Consider the following 21155-nt stretch of genomic DNA (forward strand, 5'->3'; position numbering starts at 1 on the left):
GACATTATTACCTTAAAAAAATCCAACGCTTGATTTTTGTTACTATTAGGCATTTCACGCCATGACTCGTAATTGATCGGTAACAGATTCGCATTACGTCCAACTATGCCTAAGTAACCTGCTAGAAGACATGATTCTGGGCCAATAGGTTGACCGGCATCGTTTCTCGAAACTTTGACACGATGCCCAGGAGGAAGTTGGTATAATTCCTTCAAAGTTGTACGTCCTCGAGTCTTGCGCGTTCCAGCATTTTAACTATATAAGAAATTATTAAATTCCAGTTTTGAAAATGAACAAAGTAGTCAATAATGTTTCTAATATTATTTTAAATTTCCACGTCTTCTTCAACAGTTTCCGGAACTTCGGAAGACTCAGGTGCATTCGATTCATCGTTATTTCTTTCTTCATGGTCTTCAGAAGCTTGAACAACCCGCAAATAATTTATTTTTCTCCTCGGCATGATATCTATAATAAACAAACATAAGTAATAAAATAATGAATTAATTAATGAATATATTGAAAGACAACATGTTAAAGGTTATAACATTATAAATAAATAAATGAATATAAAATCGTACAAAGTTATATAATGTCAGTTGTCAAAATATCTTCATCAACGTCCTCCCGAACCATTGAAATTGTGTTGTATTACTGATAGTTTCATCTAAGTTTTGTGGTAGTAGAGGTAAACTTTCTGATCTTGTTTCAATGTCATCTCTCTTCCATCCCGATGTCTATCAAGTCTCTGGGAGTATTCGAAGCACAACATACCAACCGTCATCCATTGGATCGTGACAATAAAATACTTTTTCACTTGAGAAGAAATACATATGGTTCATCCATCAAATGTTGACCCGTGTGAATTAATCGAGAATTCACCATTGTAAACCCGAATTTATCTCTTTATACATCTGTTTACATCAACCCAGTCACACGAAACAACACAACCTTTCGTTTTCCATAATAATCTAATCAATAATGTCCGTAAGATTCCATAATAACTCTTCCTCTTGTGGATTATTGTCCCTTACAGTAGCATAACTTGTAGTTGACGAAGTAACTACGACTCCACAATTTTGTGTCCTTCTTAATCTTTCATGAGATTTCGTGTGGAACCTGAACCCATTAATGAGGAAGGCATTATATCTTTTAACTATTCTATTTGGACCTTGAGAAAGCCATTTAACTTCTTCACTAACTTCTTTCCCAATCCAAACCTATTACACATGAATGGTGAATTAATTTGCATTGGCGTCGATATAAAAAGGAAGACGTATATAATTTATAAGTGTTCCGTAAGATTTAGTTGCTTACCGTTTGGCCTAACCATTCATGAAAAGTTTCTGTGAATAACTATGTAGCTCTCGCTGATTTAATCTTCGGGAGCATGCTCGAGATCTCATACTTCTTTAAACTCGCTATAAAGAATATTGTCATTAAAAATTGATAAATATAAAAGATAAAGAGATTTCATTAGGATTGGGTCCGAAAGACTTACGTGCGAAAGGGATCTATTGAATCGTGATGGAAAAGAACATATCTGTGTGCTTGTACCCAAGACGTGTCATCTAAGAGTAATTTCAACTTTCCCTAATGGTTGACCATAACTTCCAAAGAAATAATGTTGAGGTAAGTCATCAATACTTAACACATCATTCGATTTGGTCTATTCCATCTTGTTTCAACATCTTCCAAATATCTAGAGCAAAATGTCATACATTCCTCTGCCAAATACTCTTCAGCAATTGATCCTTCCGGATAACGCTTATTACGATAATAAGACTTCAACTTGCCCAAAACCTATACACAAAACAATATACTACGTAAATACATTTGAGTGAGAGGTAATCAGTAGTAATTTGAAACGTGTAATTCAAATAACACCTCTCTATAGGGTACATCCATCGATAGAAAACTAGACCACCAACTCTTGCTTCGTGAGGAAGATGAATTAGCAGATGCACCATAATTGTGAAGAATGAAGGTGGAAATATCTTCTCCAAGTTTCATAAAGTCAAGGCGACTCAATCTTGTAGTTTATCAAGTTCTTAACCATTAGAACTTTCCCACAATGGCTTTCATTATATTAGAAAGTTCAATGATACAAGGCGTCACCTTACTCGACATGCAACCGCGAACAACTACTGGCAGTAAATCTTACATTAATATGTGATAATCATGTGACTTTAAACCATAAAGTCTTCGATCTTTAACACTAACACATCGAGAAATGTTTGATGCATACTCATATGGACTTTATATCCTTCACCGTGCAAAACACTTTTTCTTTCTTCGAAAGAGAAAAAATAGAAGGCGACAAGAAATTTCTTCCATTTGGACGTAATTACGGATGAAGATCATGCCGAATTCCCATGTCCACTAAGTCAAGTCGACTCTTAAGATTATCTTTAGATTTTCTGCCATCATTCAGAATGGTCCTGATAATATTCTCACAAACATTATTCTCAATATGAATTACATCAAGATTATGTCTCAAAATCTGCTTTTTCCAATAAGGTAACTCAAAAAATATACTCCTCTTTTTCCACAAGTCTACCTCGTTTGGATCATCCTCTTCATCAGATCTTATCAGTTTGTTCGTCAACTTCAACCTCTTCATTGACTTGCTTTGCCTTTTTCTTTTATCGTGCACTACTTGGTTTATTCATCTTTCCATAAGTAAAATTGATATTTTTCAACATTCTGAATATTTGAGAGCCGATTGTTTGGTCAGGAGCATTTCGAAACTCTTCATCACCATCAAACATATTCTTTTGACTTATAAATCTATGATTATCAGGTAACCACTGACGATGTCCCATATAAGAGAACTTCTTTCCATAACCAACCACTTCGAACATGTTTCTACATCACAACAAGGATAAGCGTAACGACCTTTGGTACTCCAACCCGATAAATTTGTATACATAGGAAAATCATTAATTGTCCATAATAAAGTCGCGCGTAAATTAAAGTTCTCATTCGTCAACACATCGTACGTTTCGACCCCTTCCCATAACTGTTTCAACTCTACAATTAGCGGCTGCATGTAAATATCAATATCATTTCTGGGGCCTTTATCGCCAGAGATTATCATGGATAAGATGAAATATGATTGTTTCATGCAAATCCATGGAGGCAAATTGTATGGAACAAGTACAACAGGCCAAGTACTATACGAAGTACTCATGATTTTGAATGGATTAAACCCATCAGTTGCAAGACCGAGCCTGACATTTCGAGGATCTCTCGCAAAACTTGGATACTTGTTGTCAAATAACTTCCAAGCTAAAGAATCCGCTGGATGTCGTAATAATCCATAATTGGTTCTGCCATCATGATGCCACCTCATAGACTCAGCAGTCTTGGAGGACATAAACAATTTTTGTAGCCTAGGTATGTGAGGAATATATCGCAGAATCTTAATCGGTTTCTTTCTTAATCGTGTTTGAGCTTCATCCTCAGTAACATTTTCTGTCTCCCTAATCATCCATCGAGATTTTCCACATACATGGCAAGAGTCCTAATTTTTTCGATTACCCCAATACAACATACAATCATTTGGACAACTATGAATTTTGTCATATCCAAGACCCAAATCTTTTATCATTTTCTTCATATCTTTGCATGATTGAGGGATTTTTGCAAAAGGAAACACTTCCCCTAGTAACTCCAACAATTGCGTAAAGGAGTTACCAGTCCACCCTCCCATGCATTTTAAGTGGAAAAGACAAATGCAGAAAGAAAGCTTTGAAAACTTTGATCCCTCATAAAGTTGTTCATTCATTTCATTCAGCAACTTTTAAAACTTTGCCGCTTGTCCATTTGGCTCTTCAGCACTTCCAATTCTTCCCATCTCAATGAAATCATTAACATTATTCTGAAAATAATTTTCTGTAACATACGGCTGATGAGTGTGCATATTAAATGCATCTCGTAACATCCCTTCCATGTCATCTTCTCTAAAAGTTGGATGGTGAGAAGGAGCAGGATAAGTCGAATAACTCGTGGAAGCAGATCTATCTTATACAAACTCTCCATGAAAGATCCATTTTCTATACCCCCGAACAAATCCAAAAATAACTAGATGCTCGTACACAACTTCACGAATGTGCCAGTTAATGTTAACACAGTTCTTACAAGGGCAAAGAATCATATTCTCTTGGCTTGCATTCAGAAAAGCTAAATTTAGAATTTTTTCGACTCCATTTCGATATTCAACGCTTACCCTTGAGAAATCCATCCAACTCTTATCCATTTCGTATTTCTGGAGTTTCAAATTCAAATGTTAATTGCTAATATTATAGATAAATTTAGAACCTAAACAGAAGCATTACATTGAACCTAAAACTCTCTGAGAATCAACCTTTCAAGAAAAAAATAGTAGACAAGTGCAAACAAAGGGTCCATAAATGTAGTATTCACTGATTTGGAGCTTTAAAAATCCTTAATTCACAAACACAAATGATTATCTAACATCAGTACAGGACTAACATTAACAAATTGAAAATAAAACAAAGTTCTAAAAGAAGACACATTCAAACAAGAAAAAGAATAAAGTCCAAATTCTCAAATGTTACTTCAAGGATTTTATGGTAACAAGCAAATAAGAGCTATGGATTTAGGCTAAGATCAAGTAACAGTATAAGAAGTTCTTCATCCAAATAAAATTTTTGTTATGTTATTTCGAGTATGGAAACATATTACACCACTAACTTTTCTTTACTAATTACTCTATCTCGACTTAATTTTTTTTTCACGAAAACAATATTCACTAAACATAAATATCAAGCATTTATGTCTAAACAAACTCATGTTTCATTCTTAAAGAGAGAAGATTACCTTTGTTTCCTGAAAAACGTGTTCCTCACAGTCGATTTAAATTCGAGTGTCTCAACTCAATTAGCACCTAGAGAGAGAATTCAAACCGATGAAAGTGTATAACAAAATATGCAAGAAAATATCGACATTCATGTTATGTAAAAAAGGGGGAAACGGCTTCTTTATTGCAGAAAATATCGACATTCTTGTTCTACAAAAACTACAGAAGGACAAGGGCTTCTAGGTTATGTAAAACATTCAACATGAATAACAACTGACAATCAGTTTCAGGTGAATATGAAACAATAAGATATTCGTTACAAACCAACTTTATTATAAAGCATTTAAATTACCACGTCAACTTTTTTTAACCAACGTACATGAAAGTTGAAACCCCAATACAAATGGTAATCTAATTTTTTTAATATTTTATTATTTTATTATTTGTATTTATCTGAAATTTTATTTGTATTTGTTATGTACAAAATTTTATGGTACTTAATATATATGTGTTCAACCTAAAAAATATTTCTAAACCTGCTGCTTGAAAATACGACACTAACAATCCCAGGAGAAGCAGAACCAAAAGGAGAACTGCCTTCATGGTTACCCTAGAAAATTGCCAAGAAAAGCTACTGAATTCAAATATATATATATATATATATATATATAGCCACACCATTCCACCATAAAAGCCTCGTACTTCATTATGGCCTATATTTCAATCCTTTTCAAGAACTCCCTCATTCCTTCATCATTCTGTCTCCACATCTGATCATTTCTCCACCATAAAACCCCACCTTTCTAGATTCACATCATCTCACATACTCCCAAGAATGGCTAAAAAGAAATCTAAGAAAAATACAAAGACTCCAAGCGAAAATGTGCTCTTAGGATGAAATTCTTGCATTTTGATTTTGAAGAATATGTATATAGGAAGCTTGAACATATTCTAAACTGAAGGAAAAGTATGAAAACTGAAGGAAGGCAACTATTGATTCAATTCAACAATGAATGAAAATGTGTGTTGTGTTTGCATTGTTTTGAGGGTGTGAGAACTCTTGAAAAAGAGTTATTAATCTTGATTCAGACTAAGAAATTGATTAAGTCTCGGACTATTACGTATATTTAGCATCGTCAATTGTCATTAAGTTAGCTTTTTTTTTAGCCTTAACGAGTTCGAAAGCATCATGCCATGTGTACTTAATTCCAATCTCATTATGCATGAGGACTGTTCTAAGCATTGGATGAAAGAATTGAGAAAAAGAACAGAAGAAAAGGTTGAATGGACTGATGTTGCAGCATTGTTATAGCGTAAAATTGGATCAACTGGGAGTCTAATAAACGATTGGTGAATATCAAAAGGAGAAGATCATGAGAGCTGAACAAAAATTAAAGGAGTTAAACATCTTTGAACTTGGAAAATTTGGTCAAATTGAGCCTTGAACCTTTGATGCAAGAAGGTTACTGTGGTTTGATGCTAGAAGCATTGATCTTGAAACATAATGTCATGCTAAAAAGACATGGTTAACTAACTGGTTTTAAGTTCCCTTAAACTAGTTGTCTATGCCGATGAGTTAGGAGTTTATTTGGTCTTTTTTATATGGTAAAAAGACATGGTTAACTAACTGGTTTTAAGTTCCCTTAAACTAGTTGTCCATACTCGACAAAGTTCAGTCCAAGCAGAGAATGGAAACTGCCTAAAAGGTTGGAAGATAGGAGCTTATGAACATTAAAACTATTCATTTTACTGTGAGATTTTTTCAAAATTGTTGGACTAACCATACTTCGTTTATTATGGCATTAACAATCAAATGGCAATGCAATGATTCAGTTGTTACTCAACAAGGAAATAAGATTTTTTTTAAAATAAACTAACCCCAAGCAAAGTCTTCTTACTGTGACAATTGCAGCAACTCACCTTATCGGTCTCCTCTCTCGACGGGCATATAGCAAAGCAAAATCCTTAATCAACATACGAAAACAAAAAAACGAGAAAGTCTCAAAATCAGGGTTCTAAAAACCACAAATCTCACTCCAAACTAGACGAATCAATATAATCTAATGTTGATAATAATATGAAAAGAGACGAGTCTCTAGCCAGCAAACATCTGGTAAAACAAGATAAAGACACCTCAATGAGAAGGCAACCTGAATAATGGCCAGCAAAGCATGAAAACTAGCCCAATGTATGCACAAGCTTCCGATTCAGTTTCTGAACAGGAAAGAAAAAGGTTATATTAATGACCATCTTTTACTAATAATGTACAAGCCAGAAGGAAGAATGACAAGCTTTTGTGATAGATCTTTTTAATGAAGCTCAGTTGTTCTGTCCTTACATGCCAAGTTAGACGGCTAATTTCCAGCTTGTTTTCATGAACTTTTCTTAGCTATCACATCATATTTTTTTAATGTGATCTCAAATGCATTAGTCTCACCATGTACTATGCTTCTGTTTTTTCAATATCAAGCTAAGAAAACAGGAACAGAAAACAAACAATATTCTTCATGGATGAACTTTTCCCCATGATGTGTTGAGGGTGACAGAAGTTGAAACTTCTTGTCATCCATGAAGAATATATCATGGAATACAATACAACAGACATATCGTAATAATTTTCAAAATTACCGCGACATCACAACCGCATCCATAATTTATAAATATAATTATTTAAAAAAAATAAGTCACGTTGTAATGCTTGCAACACCTACAATCGTTATATTCCTAACCGCGACCACAACTATCAATCTATCATTTAATCCATCTTTGCTTGTAGTTGACACTAGTCTATTTTTAATTGAAATAGTATCAAGCTTATATGTGTGACAATTATCCATAAAGTAAAACTGCACTTTTAGTGTCTGTAATTTGACAAATTCCATCAAGTATAAGGACTGACTGTATAATTTCACCTGGCCAGAGTCATATTGGCAGAAAATTGGCCTACAATAATGAGAAAAGGGCTGAGTGGGGGGCATTTTCGACAACATTGTGCTACTAGTACTACTGATTAGTATTACTTTGTGCGGATTCCATAACTGACTACTTCTGATCAACCAATAATTTGCATATAAAAAAGGGTATATAACATGCTAATCATTGTTTATCTCTTCAAGACAATGATTAATTTGTGTTTTTAAGATAAACAAAGATTCAAGGAAATGAATTACAAACATGCTTTGGGTGATATCAGTCTCAGATCTTTTAGAGAAGATAGAATCTTGCAAGGAAATTGCATTAAACACTTCCATGTTGGATTTGCAGGAAAAAAAAAAAGAACCACTTCTGTTTATTTTCATCATACTGTAACTTGGATCAAAATTAGAAACTGATGATAGACAAACTTTTTTACCTCCATTTTGGTTTTCAGTAAAAGCCTACCCTTATATTCTATACCCAGTAAGGCAGTAACATACATTAACTATCCAAAAGCAAAGGCAGTAACATATATTAAATCAGGATTCCAAAGCTTTTCCAGAAGAGTTGGCAGTTAAGACTTTGATAGTCAAAAAAATATAAATTCCATTCGAGTCAAATGAAAGCTTGTAAAAATCATTAATTCAGCTTTACACAAACCTAAAGATGTTCGTATAACCCTCAACCTGATTTATAATCAAACTTTATCAAAGGGGGAATAGGTAAAGCTGATCAAATTATACATATTAAAAGAGCAAAGAAATCAACCAAGATTTAAAACCCTCGGATAAACCATTAAAAATTGTAAAACGCGACCATAATATTTAAAAAATGCAAACAACTTCCAAAAGTAAATACAATCGAAATTGGAAAAAAAATAATCAGATTGAATGAACGATAAAGATCTAGAGTAAAGATGGGAAGGAAAATCGGAATCAGGCATACCTTGATCCGACACCGTAGATTTGAATGTTTTGAAGACGAAACAAAAGGAAGAGAGTTTTGGGAGAGGGGAGATCAAAAAGGGGGAAGAAAGGGAGAAAGGAAGGAACCAGAAGATTGTGGAAGGAGTGAGAGAGAGTGCGCTAGCGTAAGAAAGTCGAAGTCTCAATTTCCCTGTTGCTTCTGATGTTGTACAAATAAGAATTTTAGATTTACCCTTCTTTTATTTTCTTATTTAGTGGTTCTTTTAAAGTTGCCTAAGGTACAATTATGTTGCGGCGTTTGTTGAAACACGCCATTAAAGATTATATCTATTGCGGTGTTTTTCTATAAACGCCACTAAAGTACTATTCTATTGCGACGTTTTTTGAAAAAATGCCACTATAGATGAATTCTATTACGGCATTTGTATAAAAATGCCGCTAAAGTACTACTCTATTGCGGCGTTTGTTGAAAAATGCCACTATAGATGAACCCTATTACGGCGTTTGTATAAAAAACACTGCAAATGACTACTTTATTATGGCGTTTGTTGAAAAACGCCACTATAGATGAACTCTATTACGACGTTTATTTAAAAACGCCGCTAAAGTATTACTCTATCCGCCTCATTTCCTGAGATGAAATCATAGATTGAGAAGCGGGAAGAAGAGTTGGAGCCACGAGAGGACCAGTAAATTGGGGAAGAGAATGAGAAAACGTGTATTGAATTAGAGTTTTGAATTAGAAAATGACGGGAATGAAAAATAGGTGGGAGAAAAAAATGGAAAAGGGTTAAAGGGGCGTGGGACTTAGAAACTGTAAAATTGTGGCATTTGTAAATACAAACTCCACTAAAGCACAAGTCATTAGCGGCGTTTGTATTCAAAATGCCACAAAAGTACGAGTCTATAGCGGCGTTTGCATTCAAAACGCCACTAAAGTATGAGTCTATAGCGGCGTTTGTATAAAAACGCCACTAAAGTACTAGTCTATAGCGGTTTTTATATAAAAACGCTACTAAAGTACGAGTCTTTAGCGGCGTTTGCATTCAAAACGCCACTAAAGTACGAGTTTATAGCGGCGTTTGGATTCAAAACGTCACGAAAGTATGAGTATATAGTGGTGTTTGTATAGAAACGCCACTAAAGTATTAGTATATAGCGGCGTTTGTATAAAAACGCCACTAAAGTATGATTCTATAGTGACGTTTGTATATTACTCTTTAGCGGCATTTTTGGATACAAACACCACAAAATGTCAGATCTATAGCGGCGTTTCTAGATACAAACGCCACTAATTACCTTTTATTTAGATAATATTAGTTTATTTTATATATTTCATTTCTACTGTACATCAACTAAATTGACTGATATATGTATAAACAGTATATGGAGAAACATTAGTTGATTTTACATATTAACAACAACCATACATTTTAATTAAGACATAAGTTATGCATAAAAATACTTAGCAACAAAATACATTACAATTTAGAAACATTAAAGTTATGCATAAACAGTCTTCACCATATTGTTCGGTAGAATTTAGTTGTGCTCATTCGTGGGGAAAGGACGTAGGAAAGATGTTTTCCTTGTTTGATGACATATCGTTAAGTTTTTCCTCCGTGTAAACTCTGTATGGAGAAACTCTTCATCCATTTCACCAAATAAATCTCCTACCTCCGGTTCACCAAGAAGAGTCCTTGTGCGCTTCAGTGCTTCACTTGAAACAGATAACGACCTTTCACCTACAGTATGAAACTTGATTGTAGGTGGCTTGCGAACTAAATAAAAATTAAAATAAATTAAAATAGATGATATAAATGTTTACTTGGAGTAACAGTAGAGGCAACTTCATCTTCATTGAAAATAGATACTGCTTTTGCAATTGAAGATTCTTTCAACGTCACAGAGTTACCAAATTCAGTTCTAAACATCGGGTATTTATCCACTCCTCTATCATCATTCTCAATAATCTTCGAAGATCCTATATGCATGCAATCTATGAAATTTGACTGAGCGTAGAAAAACAAATTATAGCGGCTGAAAGATTCATAGATTATTACCTTCAAGAAGGAGATCGGCCATGAAAGGGTATGGAGCAATAGGAGTTCCTTTCGGGTCATCATCCAGTTTCGACGGCGAAACCAAACCGATATCCTCCCAACGATAATTTGATCCATCATCAGAGCAAATACGCCACTTGGACATTCCGTCGACGATAATTTCTCTTACTCAAGGCAACATCTGCTCTCTTTTTCTCAAATACGTTAGTTTTTTGGGTTTTCCCCATTTTCAGAAGACCAAAAAAATGAAAAAGATCATTAATGATAAGAGGGATCAAACCGTGCAGTTGTGTTATAGTTCGTCGGTGAGAGGCCCGATTTGGCCGTCGGGACATACAAACGACGACGTCGGTAGGAATCGTTTGAGAGCTATTGTTGTTCCAGAGAAGAAGCTTTGAGGGAAGAAGAGTTTAAATGATTTTAGGGTTTAGGTAGGAGAAAAGGAGGACTATATATTTAACATTTTACGGCGTTTATACAAAAAAAAACGCCACTATTGATTAAAATTATTGCGGCGTTTTTCTAAAAACGCCACTATTTATTATCACTATTGCGGTGTTTTAAGAATAAATGCCACTATATGTATAATCTATTGCGGCATTTGTGGTATAAACGCCGCTAATTTACCGATCTATTGTGGCATTTTGGCTAAAACACCACTATATGTTAATCTATTGCGGTGTTTGTGGTATAAACGCCGTTATATGTCAACTCTATTACAGCGTTTTTACAACAAACGCCGCTAAAGTATCAATTTGTGGCTCTACGATTGTAAACGATGCTATATGTTTAACTTTTGTGGCGTTTTCTCTCCAAACGCCGCTAAAACCGCCGCTACATATCAGTTTTGCTGTAGTGGGTTTGGCGAACAGATAACCCAATCGACCAAAAATCAATGAAAACAGAAAAGGGGCGTTGGTATTTTCCAACGAGATTCGAGGCCATCTCCACGACGAACGAATGTGAGTCTCGGTGAGTGGCTAGTGAGGTTTTGGTCGAAACGGTGTGGACTCCAACACTGGTAGCGGTGTGGCGAATGGACCAATCAGCTAAAAATCGATGAAAACAAAAAAGGGGTGTTGGGGTTTTTTCAACAAGATTCGGGGGGCTCTCTCCACAGCGAACGGAGGTGAGTCTCGACGAGTGGCTAGCGGGATTTTGGTTGGAATGGGGTGGCGCTCTTACTGGTATCAGCGGTAATGGTCATCGACGACTGACGACGGAGTTCGGGAATGGGTGTTTGAATGATCTTCTCATAATTTGGGAAGAACGGTGGACGGTGAGTATGAACCGAGGGTCGGGGTGTGGTTAGGAGGCGATGCCGGTGATGATGGTGATGGCGGTCTGAGCCACCGTTGGTCGGAGGTGGGTTGAGAGAAGAAGAAGAAGGATAAGAAGAAGAAGAGAGAGGGTTAACGGGGTTAAGTGCCACGTTAGCTGAAACTAACAGGAGGAAATGACAGGGATCTTATTGAAACCAAACTAAAAGTTTGATGATTGTATTGCAAGTTTCGAAAGTTAGGTGACCAAAATGTAAGCATCCTAAAAGTTTGGGGACTATTTATATACTTTACCCTATAATTAATTATATGATTATTAGACTTGTTAACACTTTATTAATCGTATATCATTTAAAAATAAATTAATTATCAAGAGAGAAGCAATTGAATTCCTAATCTTTTATTGTACTTAACCACTAAATCAAAATTAAAATTTATTATATTTTCATCAAAATTTATAGTATTTAAATTTATCAAATAAAAATAAATTATCTACTAAAAAGAAGAGGATTCAAATCCAAAGGGCCATGCACTTCACCACTAAACTGGACTAAGATTTCTCTTAGACTGAAAAGAGCTAAAGTCTAAAAAGAATCGTTCCTTTGACTGAAAAGAGCTAAAGTCTAAAAAGAATCGTTCTAATTTAAAGTTAAAAAATAAGATAACATTAGTACGTAAATTATCAGTTTTGATATGTTTTAGTATTTATTTTTTTATTTATTTTTTTAAACTATTCCTAAAATTTATTTTTTGTTTCATTTTAATACCACGCCGTTAAATTTTGAAAAAAAATTGAAAACTTAGGTACCAAAACACGTTTAGCACCTAAATCGTACCTAAGTTTTGAAAAAAATTAAAAAAATAGGTAATGAAACGGATAAAAATTGATAGTCTAGGTACTAAACATAATAAGTTTTAACGATGGGGTATTAAAATGAAATAAAAAATAAATTTTAGGTATGATTTTAAAAAATTAAAAGTTTAGATACTAAAACAGACTAAAACTGATAGTTTAGATACTAAATACGTAATATACCCCTGTAAATTTTAACAGTAAAAGTTGCGACTCTGATGAACTGATGCTCAATGCCATCTTTCATTCATTAAAATGGCCATCTTCAGTTACAATAGCAGTAAGACATGATGGAATATTGCGTTCAAAGTACAAAGGTTGGGCAGTAATAGAAACAAACTGAGCTAATGCATGTGCCGTACCATCAGCCTCCCGCCGAGTGTAACATACAGTGATTATAGGATAAGCATTAAGGAGCTGTGGAGCTTCTGACAAGTAGAACCTCAGGACGGATGGTTCAACAGCCGATTAACCACATTAAAAGCACCACTTTCAATCACCGCATTCGGGAACTCCATTTCAACCGCCATCCGAGCCCCAATGGGTCTGTGACGCTTTCCAATAACTTTAACTACTAGAATTCAATGAAAAACTATAAAAACAAAATTTTAAAACATATTTAAAGATAAAACCAAAACCTTTTCAATCATCTTTAAGCTAAAAAAATATTATTATTTGTAATTCTTTTGTTTTTTTTATCCAACACTAGCTTACTAGAAATCTTCTGTGTATGACTGCTTAAATTGCAAACAAATTGCCCAATGATAATTTTTCATGGTTTGATATTGTAATTGCTCTTTGAAAGTGTGTTGTCTTAAAATTTTTGTGGTATAGATATTAAGAGGGTTGTAAGATTAGGCTTTATCCTTAAATGTTGATCAAATTAATTTAATAAATTTTGTAGTATAAAAACTAAGGTAGTGAATATAAATTTTATTAAAAAAGTTGAATCACTCTAAATTGTTTGTATCAAATTTTTATTTAAACTTTTACAAAAGTTTTCACAAAAATTTTATTGTTAATTCACTTGTCTCTTAGCTATATTCTTGTGCTTAGTATGTGACTCACAATTTATCTTTTTGTGACTAGAATTTAGGCTTATATTTGTGAGAATAAAGCACAAATGGGTTAGACGTATAAGAGTATATGATAAAGATACAGTACTGACTTTAGAGTACGTGAGAATAAAGAATAACATTGTTGATACTTTAACTAAAAGGTTAAAGGGAGGGGTTAATGATTCGTCAAGAGCTGAGTCTTAAGCATATCCATTGAGGAATGATATCCAACTTAATAGTCTTTTAAATTTAATATGGTCAAAGGAAATCATAAAAAGACTTACAATGTACATCTTTCTTTATTTATTTTTATGGCATACAATATACATACATAAATACATAAAGATGTACTTTTTACTCTTAATGAATTTATAGTCAAGGGTTTGAATAGTCTTATTGAGACGAATTTGATAAATTCATTGAATTTATATGATGAACTATTAAATCCTTTGAGTTCATAGCTTAGGATTCAAATGATCCTTTTGAAAAGAAAATGATGAATTCGTCGAATTTATATGATGAGTCACTAAATATTCTAAACAAATTCATATCCAAAATTTTAGTGGTTCTATTGATATATACTTAATAAATTCATCGAATCTTTAAAATTGAGATGTTGAACACAATAAATGTGAAGGACTAATCACATTTTATGAAATACATTGGGTATCTTTATCGAGTATTAATCAACATCTTGAGACATGTTAACTAAATTGTTGAACTATTGTGGAATTTAAATAGATATGATCGGATTAGATATGTTCTTTAACTCAACTCATATTTTAATAAGTTGAAGATCTGTTGATTTGTTAAGAGAAGTCATTCATATACTAATACTAGCTCATATAAAATTGAATAGGGGCCAATATAATTACAAATTCTGAGCCTCTCTTTATTTAGAAACCGATAAGTATTAGAATCCAAGAATAAAAAGCTAAGCAAAAATGATATTTGCAGGGCCTGCTTGTCTGATGAGAATGCATGTTAGGTATTTCCACTCAATACCAACCATTTGCTTACTCTTTTTCATCATTAATTGCCATTTCCGAGGGCAGGGTACCATAAATCTTCAATCCCAAATGGAGAAAACTGCAATATTAAATGACAAATGTAAACAACTGAAACCAGCCGAGAAAGTTCAGCAGAATCCCACAGTTTCTTTTAATGTGCACAGAGTGTAAATCACAACATTTAATGCCCTTTTCGTGGTGAAATATAGAGCTGAATTCATTGCGGTGGGGGAATTCAATTCTCACCGAACTGGTGGAGTCACGTTCAGATGATACAATTTGGCAGCCTTTACATCTTTCTAGTAATCATTAATGGAAAAGTGGTATAAATACATGTTTTCCCATTCAAAAGGGATTCATTGTTGTGCTATATATAAACCCCAAAACAAATCTTTCTGTTGTCTTTATTATCTCCCATACCTTCAATTATGAGAACCATAGTTGTGGTATTCTTCTTGTTTCAAAGTTTTAGATTTGATGTTAATGCCTTCGGGCTTTCTTATCATTTCTATGAAAAAACATGCCCACAAGTTGAGGACATTGTGAGAGATGGCCTTCGCCCTTTATTTCTCACCGATCCCACTTCTCCAGCTGCTTTGTTGAGGCTTATGTTCCATGACTGTCAAGTTCAGGTACATTTTAGTTCATTATTTTATTCCATTGGGATGGTCGTTCCTATAATAGACTCTTATATTATCGAATCTGAATTAGTCGATTAACGAATCATATAGGAATAATCCGAAAAAAATGTCTCTAATATTTGATTATATAGTCACTTTGGTTCCTATACTTTTTTAAGGGCATTTTCAACCCTAATATTTCATTTTATGGTAAAAATGTCCTTAATGTTTGACTAAATAACACTTTAGCTCTTATTTTTTTGGGAGCATTTTACTCTTCACATTTCATTTTAAGGCAAAAAGACTCATATTTTGGAGTGTTGACCGTTTGTTGACTAACGGTTTCTATCCACCAAAGGATCTTTTTACCCAATTTTTTTTAAATATAAATCATAGTGACTATTCAATCAAACGATGGAAAATATTTTTTTGCAGTCAATCAAATATCAGTTATTATATAATTAACCATAAGAATATGTCTCATTTGACATTTTAATTTTGTTTATCTCAGGGATGTGATGCTTCCGTTCTAGTTGATCCAGGTAGTGGAAGTGATGCAACGGAGATGAAAGCAAATAAGAATTTTGGAATTAGGAGGAGGGAGTTGATAAGCATTGTTAAATCAATGGTGGAAGCTCAATGCCCCCAACAAGTCTCTTGTGCCGACATTCTCATATTGGCAGCTCGAGAAGCCGTGGCCGCTTCCGGAGGGCCATGGATTAACGTTCCGTTGGGGCGGCGGGATTCATCGCAGGCCCCTAGCTATCGACTTGCTGACGCATTGCTCCCTCCTGCAACAACTGGAGTTGTTGATATGCTCAATATTTTCTCCAAGAAAGGAATGACTCTTGCAGAATCCGTCGCCATTTTGGGTAATTAATCACATGAATATCTTCCAAATAGACATTGAACTGAACGTGTATATATATATATATGGATTAGTCACATGAATAAAGATGGTAACAGATCGGGTTGGATTGGATTTTTAGTCAATCCGATCCAACTCTAAAATATATATCTTTCATCTGAATCGGATTCGACTCGAAAAATATATATCTTCCATTCGATCCGACTCGACCAGAAAACATATTTCCTCTATCTAAATCTGATTTTACCCGATTTTTTGAAATATAAATCCGACCCGACATAAAATAAGAACTTGATTAAAGAAACTATAGAAGGAAAGAGTATTATAACAATTATCTGTAAATTTATATGAGAAAATTACACTATTAGTCTTGAATTAGGTTGGGTCGGAGATTTTTCACCCTTCGTCCAAATTCGACCCAATCTAACCTCACCATATATAAAATCTACCTGAACCTGATTTTTTTAAAAAAAATATATATCCTATAAAATCAGATTAAGTCGAAATACACCAATTTCTTAGTTAAATTGTCGTCCCTACACATGAATATCTTTACCTTTTTTGCAGGTGCTCATACGCTGGGGATATCGCATTGTTCAAACATCCAGAACCGATTATACGGTCATAAAAATGGCGAGCTTAGAGCCATGGAGCCTAGTTTTGCAGCATTTTTGAGGCTAACCTGTCGGGATGGATCTTTAGCCTCAAATTTAAGCTTTGTTCTCAACGATCCGACGCCATTTGCATTCGATAACCAATATTATGTTAATGCGATGCGAGGCCGAGGACTGGTGAGAATAGATGCCGAAATGGTATCGGATCCCAGAACAGTTGGCCTGATGCAACATTTCGCCATGAACGAGGGTGATTTCTTTAGGGTTTTCTCTTCTGCATTCGTGAAGCTATCTGGTTATGGAGTTTTGACTGGGAAACAAGGTGTGGTTAGAAAGAATTGCTATGAAATAAGGTGATTAGAAATTGTAATTGGGTTCCTTATATCTGACGTAGGGAACGATTATCCTATCTAAATCTACTCATTGTTGATTTGGTCTTTATATTCTATTTTGGATTTTTTAAAGCACGAGGCCGTTTTTCCGTAGACGCGAATTGTTTCCGGTGACTGTTGCAAAATGCCTTATCCGACACAACAATGGCCGCAAAATTCTCACATCAAGTATTTAGTATCGTTGCATTCTCAAAGTTTCGAACTCGAACTCTTGTTTAATCTGGAACAACCTTATAGTTGATTCAAACACTTTATGGTTAATTTGATTATTTTTAATCCACATATCTTTGAAATTTTAGTCGTAGTCTGAATAATAGTAATTAAATCTATTAAGTCAAATTATACTATAATGTATGTTATACATAAGTTGTAAATTTAGTTCTTAATTTTCAATTTAATCGTCTTAAATTCTTGTAATTTACTCAAATTATTTGTATATTGTTTTAGTCAAATTTTAAAAATTGAATATATAAACTCAAATTGATCCAACTAAACTATATAGACTAAATCCAATTAGTTCAAATTAAACCTAGACAAAATGTATTTTAGTTTGAGTTGGACAAAAATAAATATTTATTTGAATTTAATTATAAGATATTTAAATATTAATAAAACTATGTTTCATAGGGTATAATAGAAATAGTTCTAAATCTGGGTGCCTTGTTTACTTCAATATTACTAAAGTTAGATGGTACATGAATCCCATATACAGCGATTAGCAAAATTATTGTCATCTTTACTTAATTCTAAGTCTTAGTATGATAATAAATGTACTAAATTATAATTTTTAAATTAATCAAGCGGTTTCAGTCGATAAGGAATTTATTATTATCCTTTAAGGTTTAGGATTTGAGCATCACATATATAATAAGGGTATGAGCATTCATTATTAAATAGTTGATAGTCGCCTTTGAACAAATATTACATTATATTCACCTCAAATTAATAAAAAAAGTAAACTATTTATTTGGTCATCCACCTATTATTTAGTTTCTGTTTTAGTCATCTAATTATTATTTTCAATCGCACCTCATATTACATTTTGGTTCTGTTTTGATCACCTCGCTAAAAAATTAACTGTAGTACTGATGTGACATTTTTAGTTACTTTTTTAATACTAATGTGATATTATCTTATGGTGACTTGTCAATATCATCATTAAATTTCTAATAACGGGTGATCAAAATAGAATCAAAACATAAATTAAGTATGAATTTAAAAAAACTAGTTCGATGATCAAAAATAGAAACTAAGTAATAGATAAATGAATAAATAGATAGTTTACCCATATAGATTATCCAGCATCAATTACGCATAGTTTGGCACCCATATGGCCAGAATGTCATCAAATTGGCCATGCGATGTTACCGCTGGGATGACCGAGGGAACCAAGCACCGAGCTGGAAGGTGCCTTGGCGTAACCCGTTTGACCGAGATTGATTTTGGTTGCGGTGTTCCCCCAACTCCACGCACAATGACAATTACAGCTAATGACAATTTGGCAAATTCCACTATGTTATTTGAACCCAACTATACGAACTAAAAAACTTTAGTAGTTAAACAAATTATTATTATTTCTAAAAGTTTCGAATTTGAACACTATATTTATAAAGGTGTTTAAATCGTTATTAAATGGTTGGGAGTCTTTTGAAATGAAAAATTATTAGAAGAATCCTACTTACCACGTCATCCGTGATCCCAACCAATAAGATCCATCAATCACAAAATAATTTCCAAATAATGACCTACTCTTTATTTACATGTAGGAAAGATGTAAAAATTCACCTTAAAAATTGAGATAGATTTTTTTGATTGACACCACGGATGACGTAGTGAGCTAAATTTATCTAATAATATTTCCTTTCAAGCATATCGTACTACCTTATAATATCTCATACTAACAAAATAATAATAATAATAATAATAATAATTGACCCCACTAAAAGAAACTCAGGAGACAAACCTTTCCCCCCTTTTCATTTGATGTTGAAAATAATTGAGAAACAGAGTCAATTATATGTCAATATCTTGTTTATATGGCGCGCAGGCAATGCGCCATTATAAAAGTGCGTCGCCCTTCAATCAACTTTCTTCAAACTTCTTCTAAGAATTATGGGTATGCTTTTCAATAATTCAAGCATATCAAATTTTGAATTAAAGCAAAACTTATATTATTTGATGTTAATTTAAAACCAGATCAATATTGTACCAATAACAATGCCTATGATATAGGGATATAAATGAACAAAGTGTTCGATAAAATGTTCATAAATAGTTCGTTTATGTACGTTTATTAAACTAATAAAATGAGCATGGATGAATTTTTTTATGTTCATTTAATAAATGAACGAACACGAATATAAGTATGTTTGGTTCGTTTATGTATGCTTATTAAGCTAATTAAATGAGCATGGGCGAATTTTTTATGTTCATTTAATAAAACGAACGAACACGAACATAAGTGTGTTCGGTTCGTTTATGTTCACAGACAAACTTGTTTATTAAATTGTTTATAAGCTTATTTATTCAATTCCTTTTTTTTATATATTTTAAATATTGGTGAAGGCAGGGACTAAACTGAACACATGGTAAATTTTGAAGCTCAAACTGTGAAATCTAAATAGCTTAAACCTAAAGAGCTTAAAGATTAATGGCGTAATTTTACTATTTTTTTAAACAGTTATGAACATATACATGAACATGTTTGCAAACGTTTTTTTTATTTATTTTTTGAAGAATTTTAAATCTAATTCTAATCCTACCTAGAAGGAAGGTGAAGGGGAGACTCTAGGGGAAGGAAGGTGAGTTATTCTAGTGGGTCTAGAACCAACGACCTAAGGAAATATGAGGAAATAAATATGAGTAATTTAGCCAACCAACCAAATGTGCTTGATCAACATGTTCACGAACTCTAAACAAACATGTTGGCAAAAACATAAATGAGTATGTTCGTGAACGTTAAAATAAATATGTTCACAAACGCTAAATAAATCGTACCGAAACAATTTAAAAAACAAACAAACGAACGTGAACACAATATTAAAATCTCAAACGAACACAAACTAAACATAAACACCTTTAAAAATAAATAAACGAACATAAATAATCATTATTTATTTAAGTCTGATTCATTTACGTCCCTACATATGAAATCATCAGTGAATAATATAAGATACGAGCCAAAATCAAGGGGGGGTAAGAAAATAGCCTAAGAATGAGTGATGGGGGTGGTTTGATGAAGAAGAAAATGGGTGAATAGTAGTGTAAATGAGTCCAATGACAACAAGTGGGTGAATAGTAGCCAAAATCATATTGAATATTTTTTATTAAATGTTGAAATTTTAATTATAATGATTATCACGTTAAAAAATAAAATCTACCAATTACATTATTTTCTTTCAACATGAACCAAGTTCAAAACTGCTTAATGCAGTGCAGGAAACTCGAACTTTTTAGAATTAAAACATGTTGGAGTTTCTAACATAATATTCAATTAAAAATTATTAATAAATCGATTGAATTATCACAGAAATATCGAACTAAAAAATACAATTAACAATTTTGATATTTTTTTCTCAAAAAAATATTTTATTAAAGAGAACAATATAAATGGATTCCACCTTTATCCGAGTATATGAGATTTAAAGATTATCTTAATCTTAATACACTTTCAGAATTACACTGATCTGAATAAAATTTCAGAATTACAATATTTTATTTATAGTAGTTACTT

The 21155-nt window shown here is 33.2% G+C and overlaps 1 protein-coding gene and 1 long non-coding RNA gene across 3 annotated transcripts; one reads left to right on the forward strand and one right to left on the reverse strand.

Moving 5' to 3' along the window:
* Positions 1–425: 425 nt before the first annotated feature.
* Positions 426–8854, reverse strand: LOC120213062. Of its 2 annotated transcripts, none has more exons than XR_005524759.1 (5): positions 8684–8854; positions 6973–7036; positions 6743–6786; positions 4843–4909; positions 426–465 (listed from the first exon to the last, which is right to left on the reverse strand). It is a non-coding gene; the product is annotated as an uncharacterized LOC120213062 (long non-coding RNA). The 2 variants fall into 2 exon arrangements; XR_005524760.1 differs by having other exon boundaries at positions 6701–6786.
* A 6469-nt stretch (positions 8855–15323) lies between these two features.
* Positions 15324–17494, forward strand: LOC120213091 (peroxidase 29). Its single transcript, XM_039211234.1, has 3 exons — positions 15324–15560; positions 16060–16420; positions 16984–17494. Exons 1-3 carry the CDS (start codon positions 15357–15359, stop codon positions 17385–17387), a joined length of 969 nt encoding a protein of 322 aa, XP_039067165.1. The 5' UTR covers positions 15324–15356; the 3' UTR covers positions 17388–17494.
* The last annotated feature ends 3661 nt before the right edge of the window (positions 17495–21155 follow it).

The sequence above is a fragment of the Hibiscus syriacus genome, unplaced genomic scaffold (genome assembly GCF_006381635.1).
Source record: "Hibiscus syriacus cultivar Baekdansim isolate YM2019G1 unplaced genomic scaffold, ASM638163v2 tig00110020_pilon, whole genome shotgun sequence".
Taxonomy (NCBI): domain Eukaryota; kingdom Viridiplantae; phylum Streptophyta; class Magnoliopsida; order Malvales; family Malvaceae; genus Hibiscus; species Hibiscus syriacus.